General features: G+C 39.8%; 1 protein-coding gene and 1 pseudogene across 6 annotated transcripts in view; one reads left to right on the forward strand and one right to left on the reverse strand.

Moving 5' to 3' along the window:
* Nucleotides 1–27292, reverse strand: part of KDM2A (lysine (K)-specific demethylase 2A) — an 86386-nt gene that overhangs the window by 42543 nt on the left and 16551 nt on the right. For 4 of the 6 annotated variants that reach the window (XM_006771514.2, XM_006771512.2, XM_006771513.2 and 1 more), the window contains 3 exons: nt 7149–7287; nt 5910–5988; nt 4988–5034 (listed from right to left, as the gene is read on the reverse strand). In XM_006771514.2, the coding sequence (XP_006771577.1) occupies nt 4988–5034; nt 5910–5988; nt 7149–7287 (265 nt within the window). Of the gene's footprint in view, nt 1–4987; nt 5035–5909; nt 5989–7148; nt 7288–15721; nt 15894–25096; nt 25220–27292 lie in introns of those variants that run through there. The other 2 variants (XM_015569025.1, XM_015569027.1) reach the window with 2 other exon arrangements.
* Nucleotides 20619–21095, forward strand: LOC107184347 (annotated as a pseudogene).

A 27292-nucleotide genomic window follows, 5' to 3' on the forward strand; every position in this document is an offset into this window, starting at 1 on the left:
ATTGGCCCCAACTCCCCAATCGGCCCTGCTCTGAGCCCAACCAGGGGCTGCACCTAGGGATTGGGCCTGCCCTCTGCCACCCGGGAGCAGGCCTAAGCTAGCAGGTCATTATCTCCCGAGGGGCCCCAGACTGCGAGAGGGCACAGGCCAGGCTGAGGGACCCCCCTCCCCACCGAGTTCACAAATTTTTGTGCACCGGGCCTCTAGTATATATATAAAAAGCCAGCCCTAGCTGGTTTGGCTCAGTGGATAGAGCGTCAGTCTGCAGAATGAAGGATCCCAGGTTCGATTCTGGCTAAGGGCGTATGCCCAGGTTTCAGGCTCAATTAGCAATGGAGGGTGTGCGGGAGGCAACCCATCAATGATTCTCTCTCATCACTGATGTTTCTCTCTCTCTCTCCTCCCTTCCTCTCTGACATCAATAAAAAGATATTTAAAAAATAAATAAAATAAAATAAAAAGCCAGACACTGGAACGCCAGAACAGCCGGAACGACCAGTCACTATGATGCCCACTGCGGTGGGCCAACCAGCCTGATCGGGGGTGGGGCCAGCCGACCAACCTCCTGCGGAACCCCCTCTGACCTGCCCAGCCCCCCGCCTTCAATCAGGGGTGGGGCTGACCAGTCAACTTCCCATGGCTGCTACCCCCCACCGGCCTGGCCCTGATCGGCCCCGTGCACAAATTTGTGCACCGGGCCTCTGATTAAAAAGTGACTGTTTTCCTTCAAGAATGTAAATCAAAGCAAAAGCAGTTCCACTGTTAATGCCACAAGAGCACTTAGATAAAATAATGGCATAGTGCCCTAGCACTGTGGTTTAATGGATAGAACACAGGCCTGTGGACCAAAAGGTTCTGGGTTCGATTCGGGTCAAGGGCACCTACCTCAGTTGCAGGCTCCTCCCAGGCCCAGGCCCTGATTGGGGCTTGAGCAGGAAGCAACCAATCGATGTGTTTCTCTCACATCGATATTTCTTTTTGCCTTTCCCTCTCTCTTCCACTCTCTCTAAAAATCAATGGGAAAATATCCTCAGATGAAAATTTTAAAAAATGACATAGTAATAGCTAACATTAATTGAGCACATACTATGTTTTAAGCACTTTACACTTAAGTAACATTGTCCAAGGTTACACAGCTAGTAGTTAGTAGAGTTGGGATTTAAACCTGGACAGTTCTGCCAGAGTCCATACTCTCAACCAATATATCCCATCACAAAATTTTTACACCATAGAATGATTTTCTTCTTTTTGGGACATGAACTGATACTAGAGATGTAACATTCCACTTAAGTATAAAAGAAGACTGGATTAAGCCATAGTACATATACTGGTAGTGATAATGGATTCTTGTAATCACTAATAGTCCGTTCATTGCATTTTGACGATCGTTAGTTATCCAAGAGAAAACCGCCCCCAACTATCCTCTTAAGTATATGATTGCAAGTGGAAAAGAGGGGACAGAAATCAGTTTTGGCAGTTTTTCCAATTTCATTTGTGAATTTTTAAAATATAAATGCAGGGATACAAAGCATTCATGCAAATCAAAATGTTTCAGTAAACAAGTTTCAGCAGTTCAACTTTATAACAATTATAAATAAACCTGTTCAAATTTTCTGAACAATGTCAGCATTTGGATTTTTTAAGAAACAAGTAAATTTCTTACTGATGGAACTCAATGGTGTTTGTAGCACTTTTGTCACACAGTAGATTCCATCCATTCGCTATACTTTCTGAGTTGTCTCATATGCAAGTACATTTTATTTTTAAAATACATTTTATTGATTTTTTACAGAGAGGAAGGGAGAGGGATAGAGAGTTAGAAACATCGATGAGAGAGAAACATCAATCAGCTGCCTCCTGCACACCCCCCACTGGGGATGTGCCCGCAACCAAGGTACATGCCCTTGACCAGAATCGAACCTGGGACCCTTGAGTCCGCAGGCCGATGCTCTATCCACTGAGCCAAACCGGTTAGGGCTGCAAGTACATATTTTTAATGTCTGTCTTCTATGCTGTTCCTATAAGTCTGCTATTAAAATATATTAAATTATAAAACCCAAAACAAAAACAAAAACCCAACCACCTAGACTTCAAACAACCTGGACATAAAGTTAGGTATCAGTTGAAATTTCTGAAAGTCTATTCCAGTGGTCAGCAAACTCATTAGTCAACAGAGCCAAATATCAATAATACTTCTTCGAAATAGACTCGCCCAGGCCGAAAACTGACTTCTGCGCATGGGCCACGAAGTTTCAATCGCACTGTACGTGCGCGCCCGCACGTGGTATTTTGTGGAAGAGCCACACTCAAGGGGCCAAAGAGCCGCATGTGGCTCTTGAGCTGCAGTTTGCCGACCACAGGTCTATTAGATTAGATATAATCACTGCTTTATTTTATTTTTAATCCTCACTCAAGGATATGATTTTATTGATTTTTTGAGAGAGAGAAAGGGAGAAAAAGAAAGGGGGTGGGGGTGGAGGGGGGAGAAACATTGATGTGAGAAAGAAACATCATATGCCTCCCATATGCCCTGACCAGGAATCGAATCCAGAATCTTTTTGGTGTATGGGATGACACTCCAACTAACTGAGCCACACGGCCAGGGCATCACAGCTTTATTTTAAATCACAGCAAAGATATCTGTGACTATTCACAGGTCTATCTGGAAAATAAAAGTTTCCAAAGATCATTATTAGCAATAAATATTTAAAAAATGGTAAGAAAGTGATAAGAAATCCAAAAGGAGACTAGTGATTGAATGAGTCCTTTTATTTGTACAGTGGGGCCTTGACTTACGAGTTTAATTCGTTCCAAGATTGAGCTCGTTAAGGAGCTTGTTAACTCAAATTACTCTATCAACTCAATGCAAAAAATCGGCCAAGAGACAGCTGGTATCTCAAAAAACTCGTTAGTCGGGACACTCGTAAGTCAGGACACTCGTAAGTCAAGGCCCCACTGTATAGCTCATTACATTTGGATAAGTCTATGATGAGATCCTGAAGTTTATATTTTTAACATAGGTGATTCCGATACAGGTCATTTGTGGCCCACAAACCCATAAGAATGCTTGACCCATAGAGAAAAGCTGTGGTAGTCCATTAACTTAAAAGATCTAAGGCAGTGGTTCTCAACCTTGGCTGCACATTAGAATCACCTGGGAATCTTTTTAAAATCCTGATTTCTGGGTCTCATCCTCCGGAAATTCTGTTTCTTTGTTACTAATGTAGTGGCCCCACCCCATAATAAAGAAACAGAATTTCCGGAGGATGAGGCCCAAAAATCAGGATTTTAAAAAAGATTCCCAGGTGATTCTAATGTGCAGCCAAGGTTGAGAACCACTGATCTAAGGAATTACTGCTCTGGAGGTCCATTAGGAAAAGAAGTCAAGTGATGGGCTGATAAGTACTCAAGTAGGTCTTTCTGATGCCTCTTGAGAGAGCCCTACTTTGAAAAGAGTAATAACAGAAAAGCATTTTACTCAACAGGTTTACTGAGTACCTACATCAGGGGTCCTCAAACTTTTTAAACAGGGGGACAGTTCACTGTCCCTCAGACCGTTGGAGGGCCGGACTATAGTTTAAAAAAAAAACCTATGAACAAATTCCTATGCACACTGCACATATCTTATTTTGAAGTAAAAAAACAAAACGGGAACAAATACAGTATTTGTATTTGCATGTGGCTCACGGGCCGTAGTTTGAGGACCCCTGACCTACATACTCCAGAGAATATGCTAGGTACTAGGAAATACATAGTGACAGGCAGATAAGTGGAATCTAATGTAGAATCACCGAGGGAGTAAAAAATACAGGGAATGAGAGAACTTTCCTCTACTGGGGCTATCTTTGACTTTTACAGTGGTCGGCAAACTCATTAGTCAACAGAGCCAAATATCAACAGTACTTCTTCAAAATAGACTCGCCCAGGCTGAAAACCGACTTCTGCGCATGGGCCACGAAGTTTCAATCGCACTGTACATGCGGGCCTGCACGTGGTATTTGTGGAAGAGCCACACTCAAGGGGCCAAAGAGTCACATGTGGCTCGCGAGCGGCAGTTTGCCGACCACTGACCTAGTAGGATAAACAGAAATTTATCCAGCTGTCTAAAAAGGGCCCTCAAGTGGCCAAGAGATAGTACTGCAATATTTAATTTCCAAAGCAAGAGATTTCAGTGCAGCTTCAGCGTAGATGAAATTTAGTGGTAGAAGAAAAACATCAAACAACTTTTGTTTCATGTCCTGTTGGAAACCTTTCTAAAAGATTTTAATCTACTTTACTGCCTTATCGTGCATAGGAGAGTGACCATCTCTGAATTCAGTACTGTCTCACTGAACAGCAATGGTCTGCAGAAAATGGACTTGAACCTTTACTGACCATAGGAGGTGTTCTTCTTTAACTAGATTGTTCTAATTTGCTTTCTTTTTACTAATTTTGAATACAATAAAACATAAATCAGATTAAAGACTTAAGTTAACCAGTCACTGGTGAAGAAAAATTTTAATGTATCTACTCAGTTTACAAAGTTTCAAACCTTGGCCTAGTTAACAAATGTAGCATTGGCAAAAATTTCCTGGAAATTTCTCTACTGCTTTTAGGGGGGGAAAAAAGAAAATCACATATGAATGAAGCTTCATTCTTGGCTCATAGATATAAAATTTCACTTTCCAGGGGAGGTTGCCCTGGAAGGCAGGATCTTCAGGAGAGAAAGTGGTGGGGAGTGGGAGAGGGATGCACAGAGATAAAAATGGCAGGTAGGAAAGAAATATCGGGTTCAAATGTTTTACCTCAAATGAGTGCTAAACAAAGCAACTTAGTAACTCCGAGAAAATTCTCAGTTGCTGAATTATAGTTTCTAATCAAGAAACTACTTCAATCCAATACATACTTCAATGCTCCTAAACCTTCTCAAATCTCAGAGATTTAGGACTCAGTCCTAAGTGTAAAATCTCTGCCTCAAAGACACAAAGGCCACATGCTTAATACTTACCCACACACATTTTGACATCATTCACAGTGAAGTCTGGATCTGGCATCCTATGAAACAAACACCAATAAGCATAACTTAAGTGGGAAGCATAACTTCTTTAGTCGGTGTTTTTCTTTTCTTTCTTTTTAACACTCTAACTTTAAGAAAAAAAATATGTTTTTATTGATTTCAAAGAGGAAGAAAGAGGGAGAGAGATAGAAACATCAATGATGAGAGAGATTCATTGACTGGCTGCCTCCTGCACACCCGCTACTGGGGATGGAGCCTGCAACCCAGGCATGTGCCCTTGACCAGGAATCATACCTTGATTTCCTGGTTCATAGATCAATGCTCAAGCAATGAGCCATGCCAGTTGAGCTATCTTTTTTTTTGTTTTAAGATTATTTTATGTGGAGGAGGGCTACGCATGCCCAAGGCCGATGTGATTTTATATTTTTAAATCAGTTTTGTTTTTGTTTTTAGAGAGGGAGAAACGGAGAGGGGGAGAGAGAGAAACACTGATATGAGAGTGAAACATCCATTGGCTGCCTCTTGCACACACCGTATCAGGGATCGAGCCCACAACCGGGGCACATGCCCTGACGGAAATTGAACCAATAACCTTTTGGTGCATAACATGATGCCCAACCAACTTAGCCACACTGGCTAGAACAGTGTGAAGTTTTTCTTAAAGTACTAAGAACTCTCCAGTTGAGACACATCAATTTTCTTATTTGAGCTGAAAATATATTTTAAATATAAATGACTTGATTGTCTTATCTCAACTTTATTTTCTCATTTACCTTTAACAATCATTTGTAAAAAAAGAAATATACACCCTTTTAAAACTAAATGAGAAATATTATCAATACTGCACTGTCTATAGCTCTATGTGTAATATGGCCATTTCTCAACCATATCCAATCAGGCCAACAACACTTACTTTATTCCAAGTCCATCAGAATTCTTGAAAATCAGAGGGTCTCTTAAGCCACCCCGCTGGATATATTCCACATTAAAATCTGTCACCAAAGGAAAATAATTGTTAGGATGGCAAGAGGTATAGCTGGAAAAAGATAACTGAGAAGCAGGATTCAGGGATTTGCTAAGTCTGTATTTCCAGGGTAAATTAAAAATTTAATCAATAGGGGGTAGCTCTATTAACGAGTCATCTCATAAATCCTAGGCAGAAATTATCATCATCCTTCCTCTTTTTTAAAAAATAGACATTTTAATTGATTTCAGAGAGGAAAGGCAGTGGGAGAGAGAGAGAGAAACATCAATGTTGAGAAAGAATCATTGTTGGCTGCCTCCTACATGCCCCACAATAGGGATCAAGCCCACAATCCAGGCATGTGGCCTGACCAGAAATCGAACTGTGACCTCCTGGTTCATAGGTTGACACTCAACCATTGAGCCACGCCAGCCGGACATCATCCTTTCTAATAGACAAAAAATGTAATCCTGTCCACTACATTCCTGTTGGTTTGCCAAGAAGCAAAGCTGCATGGTACACACGGAATCACACATCTCAGTTTTGGTGGGAAGAATATGCATAAAAGGGCTTTTATGGTACTACTAGAGGCCCGGCGCACGAAATTTGTGCATGGGTAGGGCCCCTAGGCCTGGCCAGCGATCAGGGCCAATCTATAGGGCAACTGGTGGGGTGATTGGGGAGCCCCCCGCTGGCACACGCCTTGGCTGGCCTGGCGCCACTCACTCGCTGGCCCAGCCCCCCGCTGCCACCAGTCAGGGCCTGCAGGCTAGGGGAAGCTCCTATGTTGAGCGTCTTCCCCCGGTGGTCAGTGTGTGCCATGGCGACTGGTCGTTCTGCCATTTAGTTGATTTGCATATTAAGCTTTTATTATAGTATAGGACTTATAATTAAACCCAAACCAAGGAAAGGGAGAAAAAGAAGGAAGAGACTTTTAGAGAAAAATTCTAACAACATTCCTGCCCTAGTAAATGCTTGCTTCTTCTAATATAGCAAAGAAATGACTCACAGGGTGGGAGGATTTGGGATGGTAGTGTGTGAGTGGTACTGTGTAAAAAAAGAAAATAAAGATAAATAGCTCCATAGCATCAACAGGTATATTCTGGCTGCATAGATGCTTACTACAGTTCCCAGAATTTAAACTTCCTACATCAAGAGACTACAGGTCTGAATCAAAATAATACTAACCTTTTCCCTCCATAAAAGTAACAAAATTTGCATTATATTTGTTGGTGTGAAGTTTCTCTTCCAAGTCAAAAGTTCTTTTCCCTTCAATTTCATCATCTGAAATGCCATCATCTTCATAACGTCGTCGCATGGTACCACGCTGGGGAGAGAGGGACATTAGGATGAAATCATGTACTTTTTCATGCCTATCTAAAAGTGGTCAGTTTTCGCTACACATATGGACAAAGTGCTACTTTTAACTTCAGTTGCTATGTCAAACATCAGTATTCCTTGCCTTAAGATCTTTCTCTTAATGAAAGGTGAGTGTTTTCTGAGAATGTATGGAATAAAACAAAGTTTTAATGAGCCACTGGGTCCCCTATTTGTGTTATGTTCCCTCTGCTAACTCTTTCAGCCTAGAGATATAAAATTACAATAAAAATTTGACCAAAAAGGTCTACTAAACATTTTACTTGTCAATCATTGCTTATCAGAGGGGGAACAAATTGTCTTTATGAACATTTCAGGCCAGGATACAAGATATAATTTTTTCAGAGGGGAAAGCTGTATCTACAATACCTTCAATAATAGAGTACAACGTTTTAATTAATGAAGCAAAAACTCTAACATCAGATGAAGGAATAAAGTTAATCTAAACAACAGCATTCTAAACAGTAACCTCCAATATTTACTTTAAGGATGTCTTCCCAAAGAAGATATACAAATGCCAATGAGCACATGAAAATGCTCAATATCATTAGTCATTAGGAGAAGTGCAAATTAAAATCACAATGAGATACCACTTCACACCCACTAGGATGACTATTATAAAAAAGATGGACAATAACAAGTGTTGGCAAGAATGTGGAGAAACTGAAACCCTCATACATTGATGAATTCAATCTAAAATGGTACAACCACTTTAGAAAATAGTTCGGCACTTCTAGCAATTCTACTCTGAGGTGTGTGTGTTTGTGTGTGTGTGTGTGTACCTGTCATTCTGCCGTTTGGTTGATTTGCATATTAGCCTTTTATTATATAGGATATAAAAAAATTTAAATGAAGTCCATACAAAAATTTGTACACAAATGTTCATGGCAACATTCATAATAGCCAAAAGGTAGCAAGCCAAATTTCAACAGATGATGAATGGGCTAACAAAATGTGATGTCCTATATAATAAAAGGCTAATATGCAAATTGTCCCCTTGGGAGTTTGACTGATCAGGAGTTGGATTGCTCGCTATGACGTGCGCTGACCACAAGGGGGAGGTGCGGAACGAAGGAAGGCCCCAGCAGGCAGCCAGCAGCCAAGGGAAGGAAGGCTCTGATTGGCCCTGATTGCCGGCCAGACTTAGGGACCCTTTCCATGCACGAATTTCGTGCACCGGGCCTCAGGTGTTTACATAATGGAATATTTGGCCATAGAAATAAATGAAGTATTGATAAGTGCTACAACACAACATAGAAGAGTCTTGAAAACACTATATTAAATGAAAGAAGCCAAACATAAAAGACCACATATTATATAATATTATTTACATAAAATGTCCAGAATAGGCAAATCCATAGAGATAGAAAGTAGATTAGTGGTTGCCAGGGGGTGGGAAGACAGAGAGAAAGGAAGTGACCAGTGAGATTTTTCTTCTTGATGATATATTATAGAGTTGTAATTTTATTAGCCAATATTAAATAAAATAAATAGAAAAAAAAGATTTCTTCTTGACAGTTGATTTAAATCAGAGGGAATAATGGTGGGCTTCCTTTCAATGCTCTGCAGTTTTACATTTGTTATTTTGCTATTGAGAAAGGCATCTTCCTTTGGTATAGCAGCCTATATAGTTAAGTATTACACACCAATATTTAATATTGTATGTGGTTTTCACAGAAAAACAACAACCTGTAATTACGTAATACACAACTGCTGAATTTGTTTTTTAAGTGAACCATTCTAAGAATTTCTAAAACCTTTTGCTTAACTTTACCTGTAAAAATATTACCTAATTACTGTCTTAATGGACAGTTTTATTTTCTTTTTTTAAAATATATTTTATTGATTTTTTACAGAGAGAAAGGGAGAGAGATAGAGAGTTAGAAACATCGATGAGAGAGAAACATCGACCAGCTGCCTCCTGCACATCTCCCACTGGGGATGTGCCTGCAACCCAGGTACACGCCCCCGACCGGAATCGAACCTGGGACCTTTCAGTCCACAGGCCGACGCTCTATCCACTGAGCCAAACCGGTTTCGGCCAGTTTTATTTTCTTTATAATTATTTAAGTACTAGAGGCCCAGTGCACAAAATTTGTGTGTGTGTTGGGGGCAGCACACGGGGCCCTCAACCTCACCTGCACCCTAATGCAATCCAGGACTCCTTGGGGGATGTCCGACTGCCGGATCCCTGTGGGATTGGGCCTAAACTGGCAATCGAACATCCCTCTCGCAATCCGGGACTGCTGGCTCCTAACCGCTCGCCTGCCTGATCGCCCCTAACCACTCTGCCTGCCTGCCTCATCACCCCGAACCCCTCTGCCTGCCTGCCTCATCATCCCTAACCACTGGCCTGCCTGCCTGATCACCCCTAACCACACCTCTGCCTTGGCCCCTGCCACAGCAGCTTTGTCCAGACGGACATATGGAATGATATCTGGAAGGTCATTTGGCTGTCCAGTGTAATTAGTATATTACGCTTTTATTATTATAGATCATGTGATAATCCATATGGTTTCTATAATAATCATTCAGCATTTATTGGAACAATTACATTTCACTTGAAAGACAGTTTTCTAAGGGAAACTTAGATTAATTAGGTTTCCCCCATTTTCTTTCTTTTTACAACTCTTTTTTAAAAAAAATTTTATTTAAATTGATTTGAGAGAGAGAGAAAGAGAGAGAAAAACATCAATGTGAAAGAGAAACATTGATCAGTTGCCTCCCATATGCTCTCCAATTGGGGAGCAAACCCGCAACAGGAATCGAACCAGTGACCTTTGATGTATGTGACAACATTCCAACCAACTGAGCCACACCAGCCAGGACTTCCACGCTTTGAATTGCTTTACCTTCCCTGAACTACCTGAAATTTTATGGTAAAACCACATTTTGGATCAGAATTTGCTAGATGGTTTTCTTATTTATAGGATATCACTCTATAAATTAAAAACAAAAAGAAGTGACCACTGCCCTAGCTGGTTTTCTTCAGTGGATAGAGCGTCAGCCTGTGGACTGAAAGGTCCCAGGTTTGATTCTGGTCAAGGGCACATACCCGGGTTACGGGGTCCATTCCTAGTAGGGGGCGTGCAGGAGGCAGCCGATCAAATGATTCTCTCTCTTCACTGATGTTTCAATCTCTCTCTCCCTCTCCCTTCCTCTCTAAAATCAACAACAACAAAAATACTTAAAAATCAAAGAAGTGACCATTAATGGTATGGATTTCTTTCAAGAGTTATGAAAATGTTCTGAAATTAGGTAGTGGTAATATTTACACAACTCTGTAAATATACTTAGAACCAGTAAATTATATATTTTAAATGGGTGAATTTTATGGTATGTGAATTGTATCTCATAAGCTGTTATTTTTCTTGCTTATGCTGCAAACTTATCTTTTAGTATATTTTACTTTAGCCAATGATGACATTTGCTATTCTTGAATACATACACAAGGGACAACTGGTGTGGGAGTGGCAGGTGCCATACAGGATAAAGTAGTCATACCCTACAATGTGCTAAAAACAACTAAAATTGGAACTTAAAGTTAGATATTGATAATCTAAAATTGATTACATAGCATCTGATTTTGCATAAATATCTAAGACAATGAGACATTGGAGGAAGATCTCTTGAATGAACAGAAATGAATCATAAGAAATAAAAATTAAAGAAAACAAAATACACTGTTAAACACCTAAGAAGAGCAAGATTCAACTTAGAAACTTAGACAGAAACACTGAGGAATATCTGCTATCTTTTCCATAAGCCACAGCTCAAAAGCCTCCACCGCCCCCCGCAAAAAAAAAGGAGATTAATTTTAATAGAACTTTCACTTACTCCAATAATGCCATCTCTGCTCAAAATATTTTTAGGTATATTTATTTGGGCGTAGAGGAGTGTATTTTCACTGACAATTTCTTACATGGGGTTTTTTTTTTTTTTTGGAAAGAACAACACTCAGTTTTCTTCTTCACCTTATTCCATATGTGTCTTTTTTTTTTTTAAATATATATTTTATTGATTTTTTACAGAGAGGAAGGGAAAGATATAGAGAGTTAGAAACATTGATGAGAGAGAAACATCGATCAGCTGCCTCCTGCACACCCCCTACTGGGGATGTGCCCGCAACCAAGGTACATGCCCTTGACCGGAATCGAACCTGGGACCTTTCAGTCCGCAGGCTGATGCTCTATCCACTGAGCCAAACCGGTTACGGCCATATGTGTCTTTGAAGGGAACTCCAAAAGACGATTTCCAAGCATGTCATACAATAAAGGCATTACCATCAGAATAAATGTAGTTTCCCAAAATAATCAGTTTTAAAAAGCATTCATTTGCACTACAAGTTTTTTTTTATTTTATTTTATTTTTCTTCTTCAGTGACAACATATTCACCCTAATTACCACAACATTTCTAATATGGTAGCCAGAAGTTCCCCTATTCTTCCTCCCTTTTTACATTATTTTCTTGATTTTTAAAAAATGTATATATATTTTTATTGCTTTCAGAGAGGAGAGGGATAGAAACATCAATGATGAGAGAATCATTGATCAGCTGCCACCTTCTGCATGCCCCCTACTGGGGATCGAGCCCGCAATGGGAAATGTGTCCTGACCTGGAATCGAACTGTGACCTCCTCGTTCATAGGTCAACACTCAACCATTGAGCCACTCCGGCCTGATGGTTTTATCTTATATCAAGAGGAGTCCTCCCATTTGTACTCTCAGTTTGTAGAGTGTAACAATATAGGGAAGGCTCTTTTTCCAGCCAAGCTATGCCCATTTCTTAACGATGACAGAAAAATTAATTTGAATTCTTATTTTCTTTTTGATTGTTGCAACTGGGAAGTCAACACTGATGTGAAAATTATTTGTGTCAGTTTTAACGCTGTCAAGGATAAGGGTCCCCTCACCCCTCTGTCTTAATGTAAACCTTGGGAAAAGTAAGTATCTATAGCAAATCTCTAGGTGCTTTAAAAACATACTCAATCCTCACAATAACCTGTAATCAGTAGGTAATAACACAATCTACTACAGGTGAAACCCTAAAAGCAGAGACCTACTTTAACCCTAAAGCAAAGGCTCTTCCCCAAGGCAGGAAGTTTCTGATGTTTGCTAAGGGACACTACATTTCTAGTTATGCCATTATTTAACATTCTAACATTCCTGATTTCAATTCTAACTTTTATTGACAACTTATTTTATTAGTCATTCAGCTATTCTGGTTGAAATAAAAATATTGCTATTTCTAACCAAAGACAATTTTACATAACAAAGTGTCTGGAAAGACATCATTTATTGTCTATGCTATTCAAATGTTTTTTCATTCTCTACATTTGTAATCAAATTATTTCAAACTTTCTGTAGAGATTAAATTGCCAATATATTTTTACCAAGATTAATCATCTCAGATTTTCTCTAAGATTCTGATCTATCTTATTTCACTACCTAAGAAAAGTTTTTTACAGAGCCTCTTTGCTGGAAATGGTATAAGAAGCCAAAAAACTAGATTTTCATGTCCCATGTCATGGGTGAAAAAGTTTGGGGGCACCTTTTTCATAAATATATGTGGATTAAATTCAGTGAATTCCCACTGACATAAAATTAAGTTTAAAAATAGGAGAAACCAGGATGGTGGCATAGGTAAACACTGGAAATTGCTGCCTCGCACAACCACTTGAAAAATACAACTAAAAGACAAAACGGACATCATCCAGAACCACAGGAAGGCTGGCTGAGTGGAAACTCTACAACTAGAAGGAAAGAGAAAAGCACACTGAGACTCAGAGGAGGTGCAGAAGTAAAGTGCAGAGGTACGGTGGCACACGAGGAAAGGGCTGGCAACTGAGGACATGGTTGTCTTTTTCAATCGGGAGGGAGTCTCAAGCTCCCGACTGCTTTGAACTCTAGTTCTGGGCTAGTCTCTGGGGACCCAGACGCATACGGGGAGAAACTGGACTGTCTGGCATCGGTCGGAGCTCAAGGGCGGCTTTCTCTCAGAGGTGCCTGCAGCATTACTGGGACCCTGAGACATGGGGGCTCTTAGAGCAGGACTGAGGATCTGCCATAGCTGTTGCTCCGCCCTGTTGATTCCCTGAGACCCCGCCCCACCCAAGCTGTGCACAGAGGCTTTTGCATATGAAAGGCCTGGCCCTTTGCAATCTGAAAATTACCTAACAAACTGCAGCTGGGTCAGAGAGATCCAGAACTTCCAAAAGAAGGCCCAAGGCCCCACTGCAGCTTGCATTGCTTCACAATTGGGCCTCATCTGGGCACCTCCCAATCCCAAACAAAGAAGAGGAATCTGCAGATCTCTCCATAACTCCTGCTGGGTAGCCTCAGGCAGAGGCTAAATTAGCACCTTCTTAGGGATCCAAGAGCCAGTGTACCCAGTGGTCAGAGTGGGACCATCCAGATTACAACTCCTCAGATCCATAAGGAGGCACTCAGGGGGCAGCCTCAGTGAGCACCAAAGCCCCACTGAAGCAAGTCTTGCCCCAGCAGGGTGTCTCCAGCACAGAAGTTCTCCCACTGTAGACACGGCTAATTCTCACAGCCAATTGGCCTGGAAGTCAATTCCTCCTAGTGATACCTACAACAATCAAGGCTTAACTACAACAAGACTGTGCACAAAGCCCCCAAAGGGGTGCACCAAGACTGTCCACCTCAGGTAATTGGGGAGGCTGAGCCACTGGGCCCTATAGGACACCTAGCACACAAAGCCACTCTATCAACACAGGGAAGCATAAAAAATGTGGAGACAAAGAAACAGATCACAAATGACAGAAATGGAGGAAAGCAAACTACTGAATATAGAGTTCAAAACCAAACTTATAAGGTTTTTCAATTATTTTCTAGAAACCGCTGATAAATTTAGTGAGACCCTCAAGAAATCTAGTCAGACCCTTGAAGATATGAACAAGGACCAACTAGAAATTAAGCATACACTGACTGAAATAAAGAATATTATACAGAGTTCCAACAGCAGACTAGAGGATCGCAAGAATCAAGTCAAAGATTTGAAATACAAAGAAGCAAAAATCACCCAACCGGAAGGAAAAAAAGAAAAAAGAATCCAAAAATATGAAGATAGTGTAAGGAGCCTCTGGGACAACTTCAAGCATACCAACATCCAAATTATGCGGGTGTCAGAAGAAGAGAGAGATCAAGATATTGAAAACCTATTTGAAGAAATAAGGACAGAAAACTTCCCCTACCTGGTGAAAGAAATAGACTTACAAGTCCAGGAAGCGCAGAGAACTCCTAACAAAAGGAATCCAAAGAGGACCACACCAAGACACATCATAATTAAAATGCCAAGAGCAAAAGACAAAGAGAGGGATAGAAACATCAATGATGAGAGAGAATCATCAATCCAAGACACATCATAATTAAAATGCCAAGAGCAAAAGACAAAGAGAGGGATAGAAACATCAATGATGAGAGAGAATCATCAATCCAAGACACATCATAATTAAAATGCCAAGAGCAAAAGACAAAGAGAGGGATAGAAACATCAATGATGAGAGAGAATCATCAATCCAAGACACATCATAATTAAAATGCCAAGAGCAAAAGACAAAGAGAGGGATAGAAACATCAATGATGAGAGAGAATCATCAATAAAATAAAATAAATTTTCCCCATCCTGGCCAGTGTAGTTCAGTTGGTTGAACGTCATCCCATGCACCATTATCCGAGTGTTTTACATTCTTTTTTCATATTAAATCTTCAATATTCAGTATGTATTTTGTACTCACATCTCAATTTAGTCTCATTTGTGGCTTGAGGCTTACTATACTGGACAGGACAATCTAAATCTTAGAAGAAGCAACAAAAGTAAAGCTTAGAAAATGAGCTATCAAGAAAGCTACTTAAATCTATGTACAGCAGAGGGCAAAAGCAGGAGTTGTGAGTATACAAAACAGGGTTAATTCTTGTATTATTTTCCATACAAACAACTGCAAACTGACTCTTGCCCATCCCTCTACATGAATCGCCCAAGGCAACATATGCTGGAATTTCTCTATACTTTCATAAGATAATCAGCCAAACAAGCATTTACTAAGGTATGACTTACAAACTAAACTCAAACCAAGCTCTGATATCCTCCATGATATCCTCCAACAAAGGTGGTTATTCCATCCCTATTATAGGCAGAGAGTGGGGGCTTTACCACAGACCTCCCCACAAACACACACAGAGTTTGGGAGTTTTGTCCTTTGGCTTTCATTACCAGGTTAAGTCTGAATATTGGGATAAAAGAGGACCTGAATATATTGCTCCACTGTATATCACTCTCAAAATTGTTAGAACTAGCACTACTTTACGTTAGCATTTTCCTGTGTCTACTAACCCCTCTCCTATAATTTTGCCCAACTGACCTCTAATTCCCAAGAGAAGAAAGATAATGTCAAATTCTCCAACTCTTAGATCCCCGCTACAAGTAATTATGGCCTCTTTCTCTTGATATTCCTTTACTTAAAAAGAAAATTCTGTCATAACAAGTGGCTTTAGGAGAAACATCACTTCATGATCAATCTTCTTCAAGTGGCCTGGAATCCACTACCCAAAGTTCATGTTATAAACAAAAATATCATAGGTGCCCTGGCTGGGGGTTCAGTTGGTTCTAGCATCATTCTGTGCAACAAAAAGGTTGTAGGTTCCATTCCTGGTCAGGCCACATACCTAGGTTGTGGGTTTGATCTCCAGTTGGGACATGAATGGGAGGCAACTGATCGATGTTTCTCTCTCACATCATTTCTCTCTCTCTTTCCCACTTCCTCTCTAAAAATCAATTAAGAGAACAAACATATCTTTCTGTTAGGATTAAAAAACAATTTAAAAACAAAATACCATTGGCAAGTACAGAAATAATTTAAATATACTTGAGGATCAATAATATGCAAATAGTTTTAATTATTCTTTCCTACTACCCTCCCCCAAATACCTCCCTTGCCCCAAAAGGATGGTGGCAATCTTTTCACATTTTTGAGAAAAAGAAACATTTCTTTCTTTTTTTTTAATTTTTATTTTTTAAATATATTTTTTTATTGATTTTTTACAGAGAGGAAGGGAGAGGGAGAGAGAGTTAGAAACATCGATGAGAGAGAAACACCGACCAGCAGCCTCCTGCACACCTCCCACTGGGGATGTGCCCGCAACCAAGGTACATGCCCTTGACCGGAATTGAACCCGGGACCCTTGAGTCCGCAGGCTGACGCCCTATCCACTGAGCCAAACCGGTTTGGCAAAAGAAACATTTCTTATTTGTCAGACTAACAAACAGTAACTTTAACCTCTTGTTGTGGAACTTAAGGCAAACTGAGAGACACTAAATGTCATAAATTCTGACCTATTTATTGGCTAGAAAAGCAACTGTATATTTCTGAGCTAAATGGCTAAAACTATGCTTCTTATTTCTCCTGGCTATTTTCCTTTGATTAAAACTTTCTAGAGTTATAAAGAATTCTATAATTTGGCCCAAGATCTGACACTAAATAACAAATTGCTGAGTTATCCTCTGATTATTGAGCCTATAAAATATAGATCCTAATAACTGACAATTGTAATATTTACAAAATCACTTCATTTATTCTTGATATATGAAGTAAAAATATATATATACATGTGTGTATTTTTGTACTTTAAAGACCAAAAAAGACATGGAAGGATATATAAATTGATAAAATGGTTACTTCTGGGGAAGGAATTGAGATTACAGCAGTTAAGAAACTCTTTAGCCTTATCTGCAAAACTTTAATTTTATACAATAATGCATTCATATTTTATTTGTATAATTAAAACCAGTCAGAATGGAATATGCAGAACTAGCTGTTATATACTTATTAAGTTTTGAAAATTAGATACCATTTATTGAAAGTTCATTGTTTGCAAAGCAGTCTATATTTATTAGCCCATTAAATCCTCAAACAACCTTAAAAAAGTAGGCATCATTATTATCCCAATTTAGAAATGAGTAAAATGAGACTCAGAGAGGTTAAGATGTGTCCCATTCAAGGTCACATAAATGTTGGAACCTGGGACTCCCAAGACCACACTAAGGCAAACATACAGGGAATTTCAGAAGCAAGAAGAAAATACTTTTTAATGTTTGTCATTATTACTAGTAAAAAGCTCCAGAAAAAAAAAATCTGCTTATCTGTTTGCCAGAAGTATAAACATTTGGGGCATTTCCTGATTGACTTATTGCCATGCTGAACATGGTGTAACATCCCAAACCTATTGAAAGTCTTAAAGTAGATAGTGAGGGGGAAAAGTAAATAAAATTTTTAAAAAAGAGATTTAAACTGAATTGTAGTGCCAAGCCATGTGCCACTGGCCCCTACCTCAGCTCTTTTGCTTAGTTCTAAGCAAAGTATAATAGACAATTTCAGCTGGATTGCACTTTAGGATATGGATTATTTGTTTCTGATAAAGTAAAAAAAAAAACAAAAACAAAAAAACACCTATGGTTTGAGTTTTATCTGCCAAAAAGACCATAATTTTCTTAAAGGGCAGCAATAGTGACAATTACTTGCACCAATTATAAGTGATCTAGTAAAGACTCTAAGTTAATCAACTGACAGGTGTGTACTAGATTAGTTTACCACTAGAAGATAAGCTAGAAGTCTTGCTACAAGAATCTTTTGTCACCCGGCCAGTGTGGTGCAGTGGTTGAGCATCGACCTATGAATCAGGAGGTCAGGGCACATGCCCAGGTTGCGTGCTGGACCCCCAGTGGGGAGCGTGCAGGAGGCAGCCAATCAATGATTCTCTTTCATCATCGATGTATCTATCTCTCTCTCCCTCTCCCTTCCTCTCTGAAATCAATTAAAAAAGAAAAGAATCTTTAATGTCTGGGACTACACAGTCTCTGGGGAAGCCCTTGATCCTTGAATTTTCCTTTCCTTCTTTCTTTAATAAGGTTTAGCAAGGTTCACTGACTCCTGAAATCCAGTGAAAGGGATATCTTTTAACCTACCCTTTCCCAGGATGGTACAGAAGATGTGGTTAAGCCTGAATGAAATACAATCAAGGCTTATTTATACTCTCACATATCAAATCTTCCACAACAACATTGTTTTGAACTTGATCACATACTTTGGACTTACACTGTAGACATTCTCATAAATCTGAATTCTGTTTCAACTTCCATCTTGCATAGCTTTTCTGCTATTTATACCTGAGTTCAGGAAATCTTTACTGTTAGTACTACAAATTAACTTTAGTCCTCCAGCCCGGTTCTGACGGAGTTTCAAACATATTAACATGATCCCAAATGAGATCAGAAAGCTATGCAACTATAAATACTTTTATAAAACACTTTAAACCTCTAGTTAAGGAATAACTACATAAAACACACTAAAATGAGGAGGAGGGGACCATGCCAATATAGTTAATAACCAATATTAAATTGAAACATTTTCTGCAGCAAAAAATGAGAATAAATGTTTATTTTCATCCACAGTTTCGATATTGCTCATTTTGTATTTGGTAGCTTCATTTCATACTACACGTGGTTTCAAGTTTCTTTTCCAAACTCTATTCCCAGTTCTACCTTTCCTTACAAATGATGACCTCATGACTTAACTATATAAAAAATGTCAAAACCTTTAAAAGCTATGTCCTACTCAGTTTGGCTCAATAGATAGAGAGTCAGCCCACAGACTGAAGGGTCCCGGATTCAATTCTGGTCAAGGGCACGTACCTGAGTTGCAGGGATGTTCCCCCTAATTGGGGCATGTACCGGAGGCAACCAATCAATGTGTCTCTCCCACATTGATGTTTCTCTCTCTCTCTTCCCCCTCCTCCCTTCCACTCTCTCTAAAAAATATAAATAAAAATAAAAATCAATGGAAAAAATATCCTTGGTGAGAATTAAAAGAAAAAATAGGTGGATGAGTAATGAAGAGTTGTTGGGGAAATCTCAAAGTACCATCCCATAAATTACTTTCTAATTACTAAGGAAAAATATATTATAGGAAAGATCTAACAGTCACACACTTAATAAAGTGATCAAGCCTAGCATCACCAAGAATGAGACAACCTAACACTATCTTCTGGTATGATGCAATAAATATGAATAGTAGTCTTTTTGCCAAAATGTTAAACCTGAATTTAATCACTTAAGTATATCTAAAATGCTCCTTTTTCATTTTTTAATTTCAATTTAGCCACTATCAAAGGGCCTCTGAGAAGACTCCTAACAACCATCACAAAAAATGTAGTAAAATGAGTATGGGTTTGGAGCTAAACAGACCTAAGTCTGAATCCTGGATCAGCTACTTACTAAGCTTATATAAACTGTAAGCCTCAGTTTCCTCATCTATAAAATGAGGTTGTATGAAGTACCACCAATTTCAGAGATTGTTATAAATATCCAATGATATATCTACTGTATGTAAAGTATAATACTGCCTGGCACCCTAGCTGGCATGGCTCAGTTGGTTGAGTGCTGTCCTGTGCACCAAAAGGTTGCCAGTTCGATTCCCAGTCAGGGCACATGCCCAGGTTATGAGTTCAGTCCCCGGTCAGGTGGGGAGGCAAAAAGATGGATGTTCCTCTCTCACATTGGTTTGTGTTTTTTTTTTTACTATGTTTTTATTGATTTCAGAGAGAGGAAGGGAGAAGAAGAGAGAGATAAAAATACCAATGATGAGAGAGAATCATCAATCGGCTGCCTCCTACATGTCCCCTATTGGGAATTGAGCCCGTAACTCAGGCATGTGCCCCAACCAGGAATCAAACCGTGACCTCTTGGTTCATAGGACGATGCTCAACCACTGAGTCACACCAGCCAGGCTCTTACTGATGTTTCTTTCTCTCTGTCCCTTCCGCTCTCTAAAATCAATAAAACTACAAATAAGACAAAATCATTAAAAACATAATTAAAAAGTAAAATAAAATACTGCCTGGCATATTAGAGCTGGTCATGTTGCTTGCCCTATCATACTACATAATTGTTCTCTATAATGTGTCATGGCTAACAAAGGTCCTTTATATACATACACTGGGGCCCGATGCACAAAATTCATGCAAGAGCAGGCCTTTGCAGTTGCGATCCCTCTCAGCCACGGTGGCTGCCTCAATCCCGTGGCTGCAGCCCGGCTTCATCCAGAAGGTTGTCCGGTCTAATTAGCATGTTACGCTTTTATTACTATAGACAGTATGTCTTCATCTGATCCTACATATGAACCAGAGCTACAGATCAGTAAACTACAATGACATTAATCTTCCTACAAGGAATTAATCTTCTAACATTATAAAATCAAAGCATTGCTCTTCCCTCTGCGGCCATCGTAGGAGTGCCAGCGGTCAAAATGAAGTTCAACCCCTTTGTGACATCTGACCGGAGCAAGAACCGTAAAAGGCATTTCAATGCACTTTCCCACATTCGAAGGAAGATCACGTTGTCTCCTCTTTCCAAAGAGCTGAGACAGAAGTACAATGTTCGGTCCATGCCCACCCGAAAGTATGACGAGGTTCAGGTTGTTCAAGGACATTACAAAGGGCAGCAAATTGGCAAAGTAGTCCAGGTTTACAGGAAGAAATACGTCATCTACACTGAACGAGTGCAACGGGAGAAAGCTAATGGGACAACTGTTCATGTGGGCATTCACCCCAGCAAGGGGTTATCACTAGAGTAAACCTGGACAAAGACCACAAAAAGATTCTTGAACATAAAGCCAAATCTCGCCAAGTAGGAAAGGAAAAGGAAAATACAAGGAAGAAACAATTGAGAAGATGCAGGAATAAAGTAATATTATATACAACTTCCATTAAAAACTTAAAATGAAAAAAAAAATGAAAGCATTTGTGCTCATTCTTACACTCTTTATACTGGTAGTACTTGCTTTGCATGGTCCCAATATACATTTCAGTTAACACAGTTGAGTTAAATAACATCAATCTCCTAACAATACATTTCAAATTTCATTTACCATTGTATATGAACTGTGAGTAGTTGAATAAAGTACAAACTTTATTGTTTGTTTCTCAGTCCACAAAACATTCTATAAATAAGAGGTGTGCATCATGATCAGTGACCAATCATACCACTTCTTTCAAAGTCTGTTGGTGATGAGTTCACTTACAAACAATAAGACGTAGAATATTGCCTCCTAGTCTCACAGTGATAAACTACATGATATTTTATATTAAAAAAAAAGGATAATCAAAAGAGGGAAATGACCTACAAAGATAAAAATGAAGCAAAGAAATAAAAAGTGAGCCCTAGTTGGCTTGGCTCAGTGGAGAGCATCAGCCTGCGGACTGAAGGGTCTCAGGTTTGATTCCAGTCAAGGGCATATGCCTGGGTTGCAGGCTTGATGCCCAGTGCGGGGCATGCAGGAGGCAGCTGATCAGTGATTCTCTCTCATCATTGATGTTTCTCTCTCTCTCCCCCTCCCTCTCTGAAATCAATAAAAATATATTTAATAAAAAAAAAAAACACGCCTGTTTAAAAAAAAAAGTGAAAATGCTGAAAATGAAATGTGAATAGAAAATGAATGGAGTTATATATATCAGAGGAACTAACTGCAGACAAGCTTATCAACATAAATGAGAAAGTGATTATGATAAAAAGGATAAAGACATCCCAGTGGAAGCGACACCAGCCCAAAAAACCAAAAAACACAAAAACAACACTTAAAGGAACTCAAGTCCTTTGCATTGCTTCTGTATTTAATTACAGTTTCAATATGAGTCTTGTTAGTATCAAATTAATTCCATAGTTCAACTAGCCAGTAAACTACTTTTAGAATTTAATAGCATTTAACAAAACATTATGCCCAAAGAAATATCTCCTTTTCAGAAATGGAAGAGATTATTTCACACCTAAGCCAGTGCAGTTTAAATTCCTGTGCCAATGAACCTATCAAATGCCTGTGAAGTGAACAGATTTTGATTCAAATGGACATGTGTCAGCTTGCTATTCTATTCCCATTCAAGCTTTAGTAGAAGCCAATGAATTTGATTAATATGGGTAGGCATACATAAGTCATTCAATGATTATTACAGAACAAGATTGTGAAATTGGAGCCAACATTTTTCTGTTTTCAGATGTGTCTTAAAACTACGTCTCTCATCAAATTAAGGAGGTGTAGTTAGTTGGTCAGAAAACTCTGAATCTATGAAAAATGAGAGAAAGTTGTTCGAACACAGAAAAGGCTGAGAGGGCTAGAGATGTGATGCCTTCCCAGGTCTAAAACCACCACCACTACTTGACACTTGACCATGATGCTAGAAATTCCTATTCTACTTTTACACAGTGGGGCTCCTTGGCTTATGGCTGGTAACTCAGAGTCCCTCCAAGTTCCAACTTGACACAGGATGGCACAAGTACCAGCAGGGGCTTTCCCAAATGTGTGATTACAACAGCCACATGGATGCAATAAAGGGAAAAATTCAAGAAACGTATTTAGAATTATAAACACCTTTAACAAGGCTTCTCTACAAAATTTTTAAATTAATAGAATCTGGAAGAATTAAAGAATAAATATAAAGAAATAAGGGACAGACACAAATGGATGTCTAAAGATGTTTGTACCCACAACACAATGTTTGGAACAGTTCCTAGTTCTATATAATAAAAGGCTAATATGCAAATTGTCCCCCTCTCCTGGGAGTTCGACCAGGGGGTGGGGCTGGCCAGCCAAGTGACCGCAGCCCCTCCCCCAGACTGCCCCCACCTCTGATCGACCCCCAACCCCAACCGTCTGCAGCCCTTCCCCCCTGCTGGCCTGGTCCCATCAGCCTGTTTGGGGTGGGCCAGACCCCACCCACACATGAATTCATGCACCGGGGCCTCTAGTATTTTCATAAAGATACAGAAGATAACATGGAGTAAAAATTACAAACAGAGAGGTATAAACTGAGAAAGAGCTTAAAAAGCTAAGTGGGTAAGTATAGTGGAACCTCGTTTCTCGAACCTCTCCCATCTCAAACAATAAGTTTCTCAACCTGTCAACCCCTTCATGCTGACACCTGTATGATGAGACATTCATTTTGCAGGTGACAAAGGAGAGAATGTGCGAATGTGAGTCAGTTTACCACTGTCAAAATCTCAGGATATTGTGGTATGAATATTTTTGTGTGTTTTTATTGCTGCTTATAATTATTGTAAAATTTATTTTTACTATACATTTCCTTTCCCTTTTGTTAAATTTTCATTTACATTTCATGCTCTTTTTGTTTCTAAGGGGTTCATTTAGAGATTAAACAGTACAACAGACATGTATTGTACATAAAAAGGTTAAAACAAGGACTCATTTGGGGGTCTGGAACAGATTAAGTCAATTTACATTATTTCTTTTTCTTTTTTTTTATTCCTCACCCAAGGATATTTTCCTATTGATTTTTTTGAGAGTGGGAGAGAGAGAAACACATTGATTGGTTGCCTTCTGCATGCCCCTGAGCAGGGCCTAGGCAGGGGAGGAGCCTGCAACCGAGGCATTATGCCCTTGACCAGAATCAGACCTGGGACCCTTCAGTCCACAGGCCAACAATCTATACACTGATCAAAATAATGTAGCCAGGGCTACATTATTTCTAACTAGAGGCCCAGTGCACAAAAGTTGTGCACAGGTAGGGTCCCTAGGTCTGGCCGGCAATCAGGGCTGATCTGTGGAACAACCAGCAGGGTGATTAGGGCCCCCCACTCACACCCACTTTGGCCAGTCTGGCGCCGCCCGCTCACTGGCCCTGCCCCCCGTCCTCGGCAGGGCGACTGGCGGGGCAATTCAGGGAGTCCCCGCTGGTACCCGCCTTTGCCGGCCTGGCACTGCCCATTTGCTGGCCCCACCCCCACCTCCCTCTGCAGGGTGACTAGTAGGGCGACTGGGGGTTGGGGGGGTGGGGAGGGCCCCCAGCTCGCACCCACCTTGGCTGGCCTAGGGGCAGTTCCTGCATTGAGTGTCTGCCCCCTGGTGGTCAGTGTGAGTCACAGAGACCAGTCATTCTGCCATTCAGTCAATTTGCATATTAGGCTTTTATTATACAGGATAGGATTGGGGGAAAAATGACTCTTTTTTTGAACAGCCTTCAGAATGAATCAAATTTGAGAAATGAAGTTCCACTGTATTATATTATTAGCTTTGACTTGGGCAAGCAAAAAAGGCCTATTTTGCCTATATAACTATCATTAATAGTTCGGAAAAAATGTCCACAAATTCAACTGGTAAGAAACACACATAAAGAAAAATTTTAAAAATAACCTTAAGCTATGAAGTATAAAGTAGTTAACTCTAATTTTTTTAACACACAGAAAAACAGACAAACTACTAAACTAATTTCAATAGTTCTCAAACTTGACCATCTATCAGAATTACCTGCCTGGCCATTGTTGCTCAGTGGTTGAGCATAGACCTATGAACTAGGAGGTCATGGTTCAATTCCCGGTCAGGGCACATGCCTGGGTTGCAGGCTCAATCCCCAGTGTGAGCCATGCAGAAAGCAGCCGGTCAATGATTCTCATTTATGTTTCTATCTCTCTCTCCCCTTTCCTCTCTGAAATCAATAAAAATGTATTTAAAAAAATAGTGCCCTAGTTGGTTTGGGCCAGTGGATAGAGCATCTGCCTGCAACTGAAGGGTCCAGGATTCAATTCTGGTCAAGGGCACACACCTAGGTTTGCAGGGTCCCGGCCCTGGTCTGTGCCATGTGGGGGGCAACCAATCGATGTGTCTCTCTCACATCAGTGTTTCTCTTTCCACTTCATTCTCCCTAAAAATCAATGGAAAAAATAGAAAAAAAATTACCTAATGGGGTTGTTGAGACACAGATTGCTGGGTCCCACTCCCAGAGTTTCTGATTCAGTAAGTTTGGAGAAAAACCCAACAATCTTCATTTTTCACAAGTTCTCAGATATGGTCAGGGACACCCTTTGAAAACAATGGTTTTAAACTATTATGCTAAGAAAGAACTTGCAGGTGAATAAAATAAAGCTTAGATAACTAACAGACTTCCTGATTATCAACCTAAGGTTCTTTCCATTGTTAGGGTTCAGTCATTATGTTATGTATTTTTAAAAAGTGCAAACATATTTTTGTTAAATTCAATAAATATTTTTGGAGCACTTGAAGAAGACATGGTCCCTTACTTTAAAGAAGAGACTCACAGTCAGATAACTACAACACAAAGTGACTGGTTCCACAAAAGAAGTGCATAAAAAGTTCCTTGGGAATATAACTGAAGAGAACAACATCTGGGTCCTTGGAGGATAATTATTAGGAGCTTACCAAGAATACAGAATGGGGTGGAATGTAGAGCTGTTAGATATACACATTCACAGAAAAAAAAATCCGTCAAGCACCTACTGTGGACCAGGCATTATACTAAGCACAAGATAAAATGGTGAGAAAAGGCATTGTAGCAGGCTTTAATGATGCTTACCTCTAAAAGAGAAACAATCAAATAATTATCCAAGTAAATATAAAGTCACAATTTTGATAAGTGCTAAGAGGTATTCTATACTATGAGCATTTAATCAAAGGCTTCTGAGAGAAGGATCTGAACTATGGTATGAAGATAGTGCCTTAGCATTCTACACACTATGTTCAAACCTTTGCACATAAAAAAAGTGGCTTTACATACTATTAATGTTAAGTAGATACCTTTGTCTCTTTTATTTTAAAGGTTTTAAAATTAATTTTGAGAGAGGGAGAAGGCGAAAGAGAAACACTGACACACCATCAGCCTCCTGCATGCCCCAGACAGAGGGTTGGGCCCAAAACCAGGACATGTGCCCTGGAGAATCGAACCAGCAACTCTTCAGTGCCTGGGATGGTGCCTGGCACCACCCAACCAACTGAGCCACAGCAACCAGGGATATTTTTGTCTCTTTCAAGTTCAAAGAAGAAATTTTGGTAGGCTAATTATCAATTCTACAAGACAAAAGAACTTACAGGTGACTTCTGGTAATACCTACCACTGACTGAATATTTATGCCCACTATCCAAGGAACCCCTTTCCCAGCATCAAGGAACAGGGAACCAAGCTAATTACAAAAGGACCTGGTGAGCACTGTGTGGTAAGAGCAAGGGTAACTGGATGGTCTCAAGGAACATGAACAGCTTGTTTCCCCTTTCTCTTATGACCAGAACAAGTGGGGCTACCAGTTACGGCAAATTCTTGTTTCTTGGCTCCCCCTCTTTGACTGTGTTCTGACCACCGCCATCCTGATAAGTGTCAGCACTTCACCACAGAATGGAGTAATTTTATTACAGCTGCTTTGTCTTTTAAAAATTATTATTAATTTTGAAAGACAGACACTTGTTTAAGGCAGTGACCTAGAGTAAGGCAGTTTTTAAAAAATATATGTTTTTATTGATTTTTTTGTCGAGAGAGAGGGTGAGGGAGAGAAAGAAATAACGCACGCACGGTGCATGGGACAACACTCAACCAACTGAGCCACACCAGTCAGGGCACATTCTGCTTTGTCTTTATGATAAATTTAAACAACTAGTAATGTTAATCTCAATGATATACATGGGTACTGTGCTTTGTGTATGCCAGGGAAGTCATAATTTTTCCTTAAGGAGCTTATAATCTAACATAATTAAACTTTTATCTTGTATCCATTTAGATACCAGAGGGGTAGGGAGAAAAAAATTATGAGGATTCAGGAAAGAGGTTTCCTTCAGTATGTGAGATTAGTAAAACAATATCGCAAATGGGCTTTAGAGGATGAAAAACAAGGTAGGGACAGGGAGATAGGATATCACAAGCAAGCAAGTAGCTTGGTTTGACTGGAGCATGTATAGGAGTAGATAAGCCCTAGGCTGAGTGGCTCAGGTGGTTGGACCTTTGTCCCGTATACTGAAAAGGTACGGGTTTGATTCCTGATCGGGGCACATACCTAGGTTGCAGGTTCAATCCCCCATTGGGGTACATACAAAGGCAACCAATTGATGTTTTTCTCATATCGCTGTTTCTTCCTTTCTTTCTCCCTCTCT

The sequence above is a fragment of the Myotis davidii genome, unplaced genomic scaffold, assembly GCF_000327345.1.
Source record: "Myotis davidii unplaced genomic scaffold, ASM32734v1 scaffold425, whole genome shotgun sequence".
NCBI classification, from domain to species: domain Eukaryota; kingdom Metazoa; phylum Chordata; class Mammalia; order Chiroptera; family Vespertilionidae; genus Myotis; species Myotis davidii.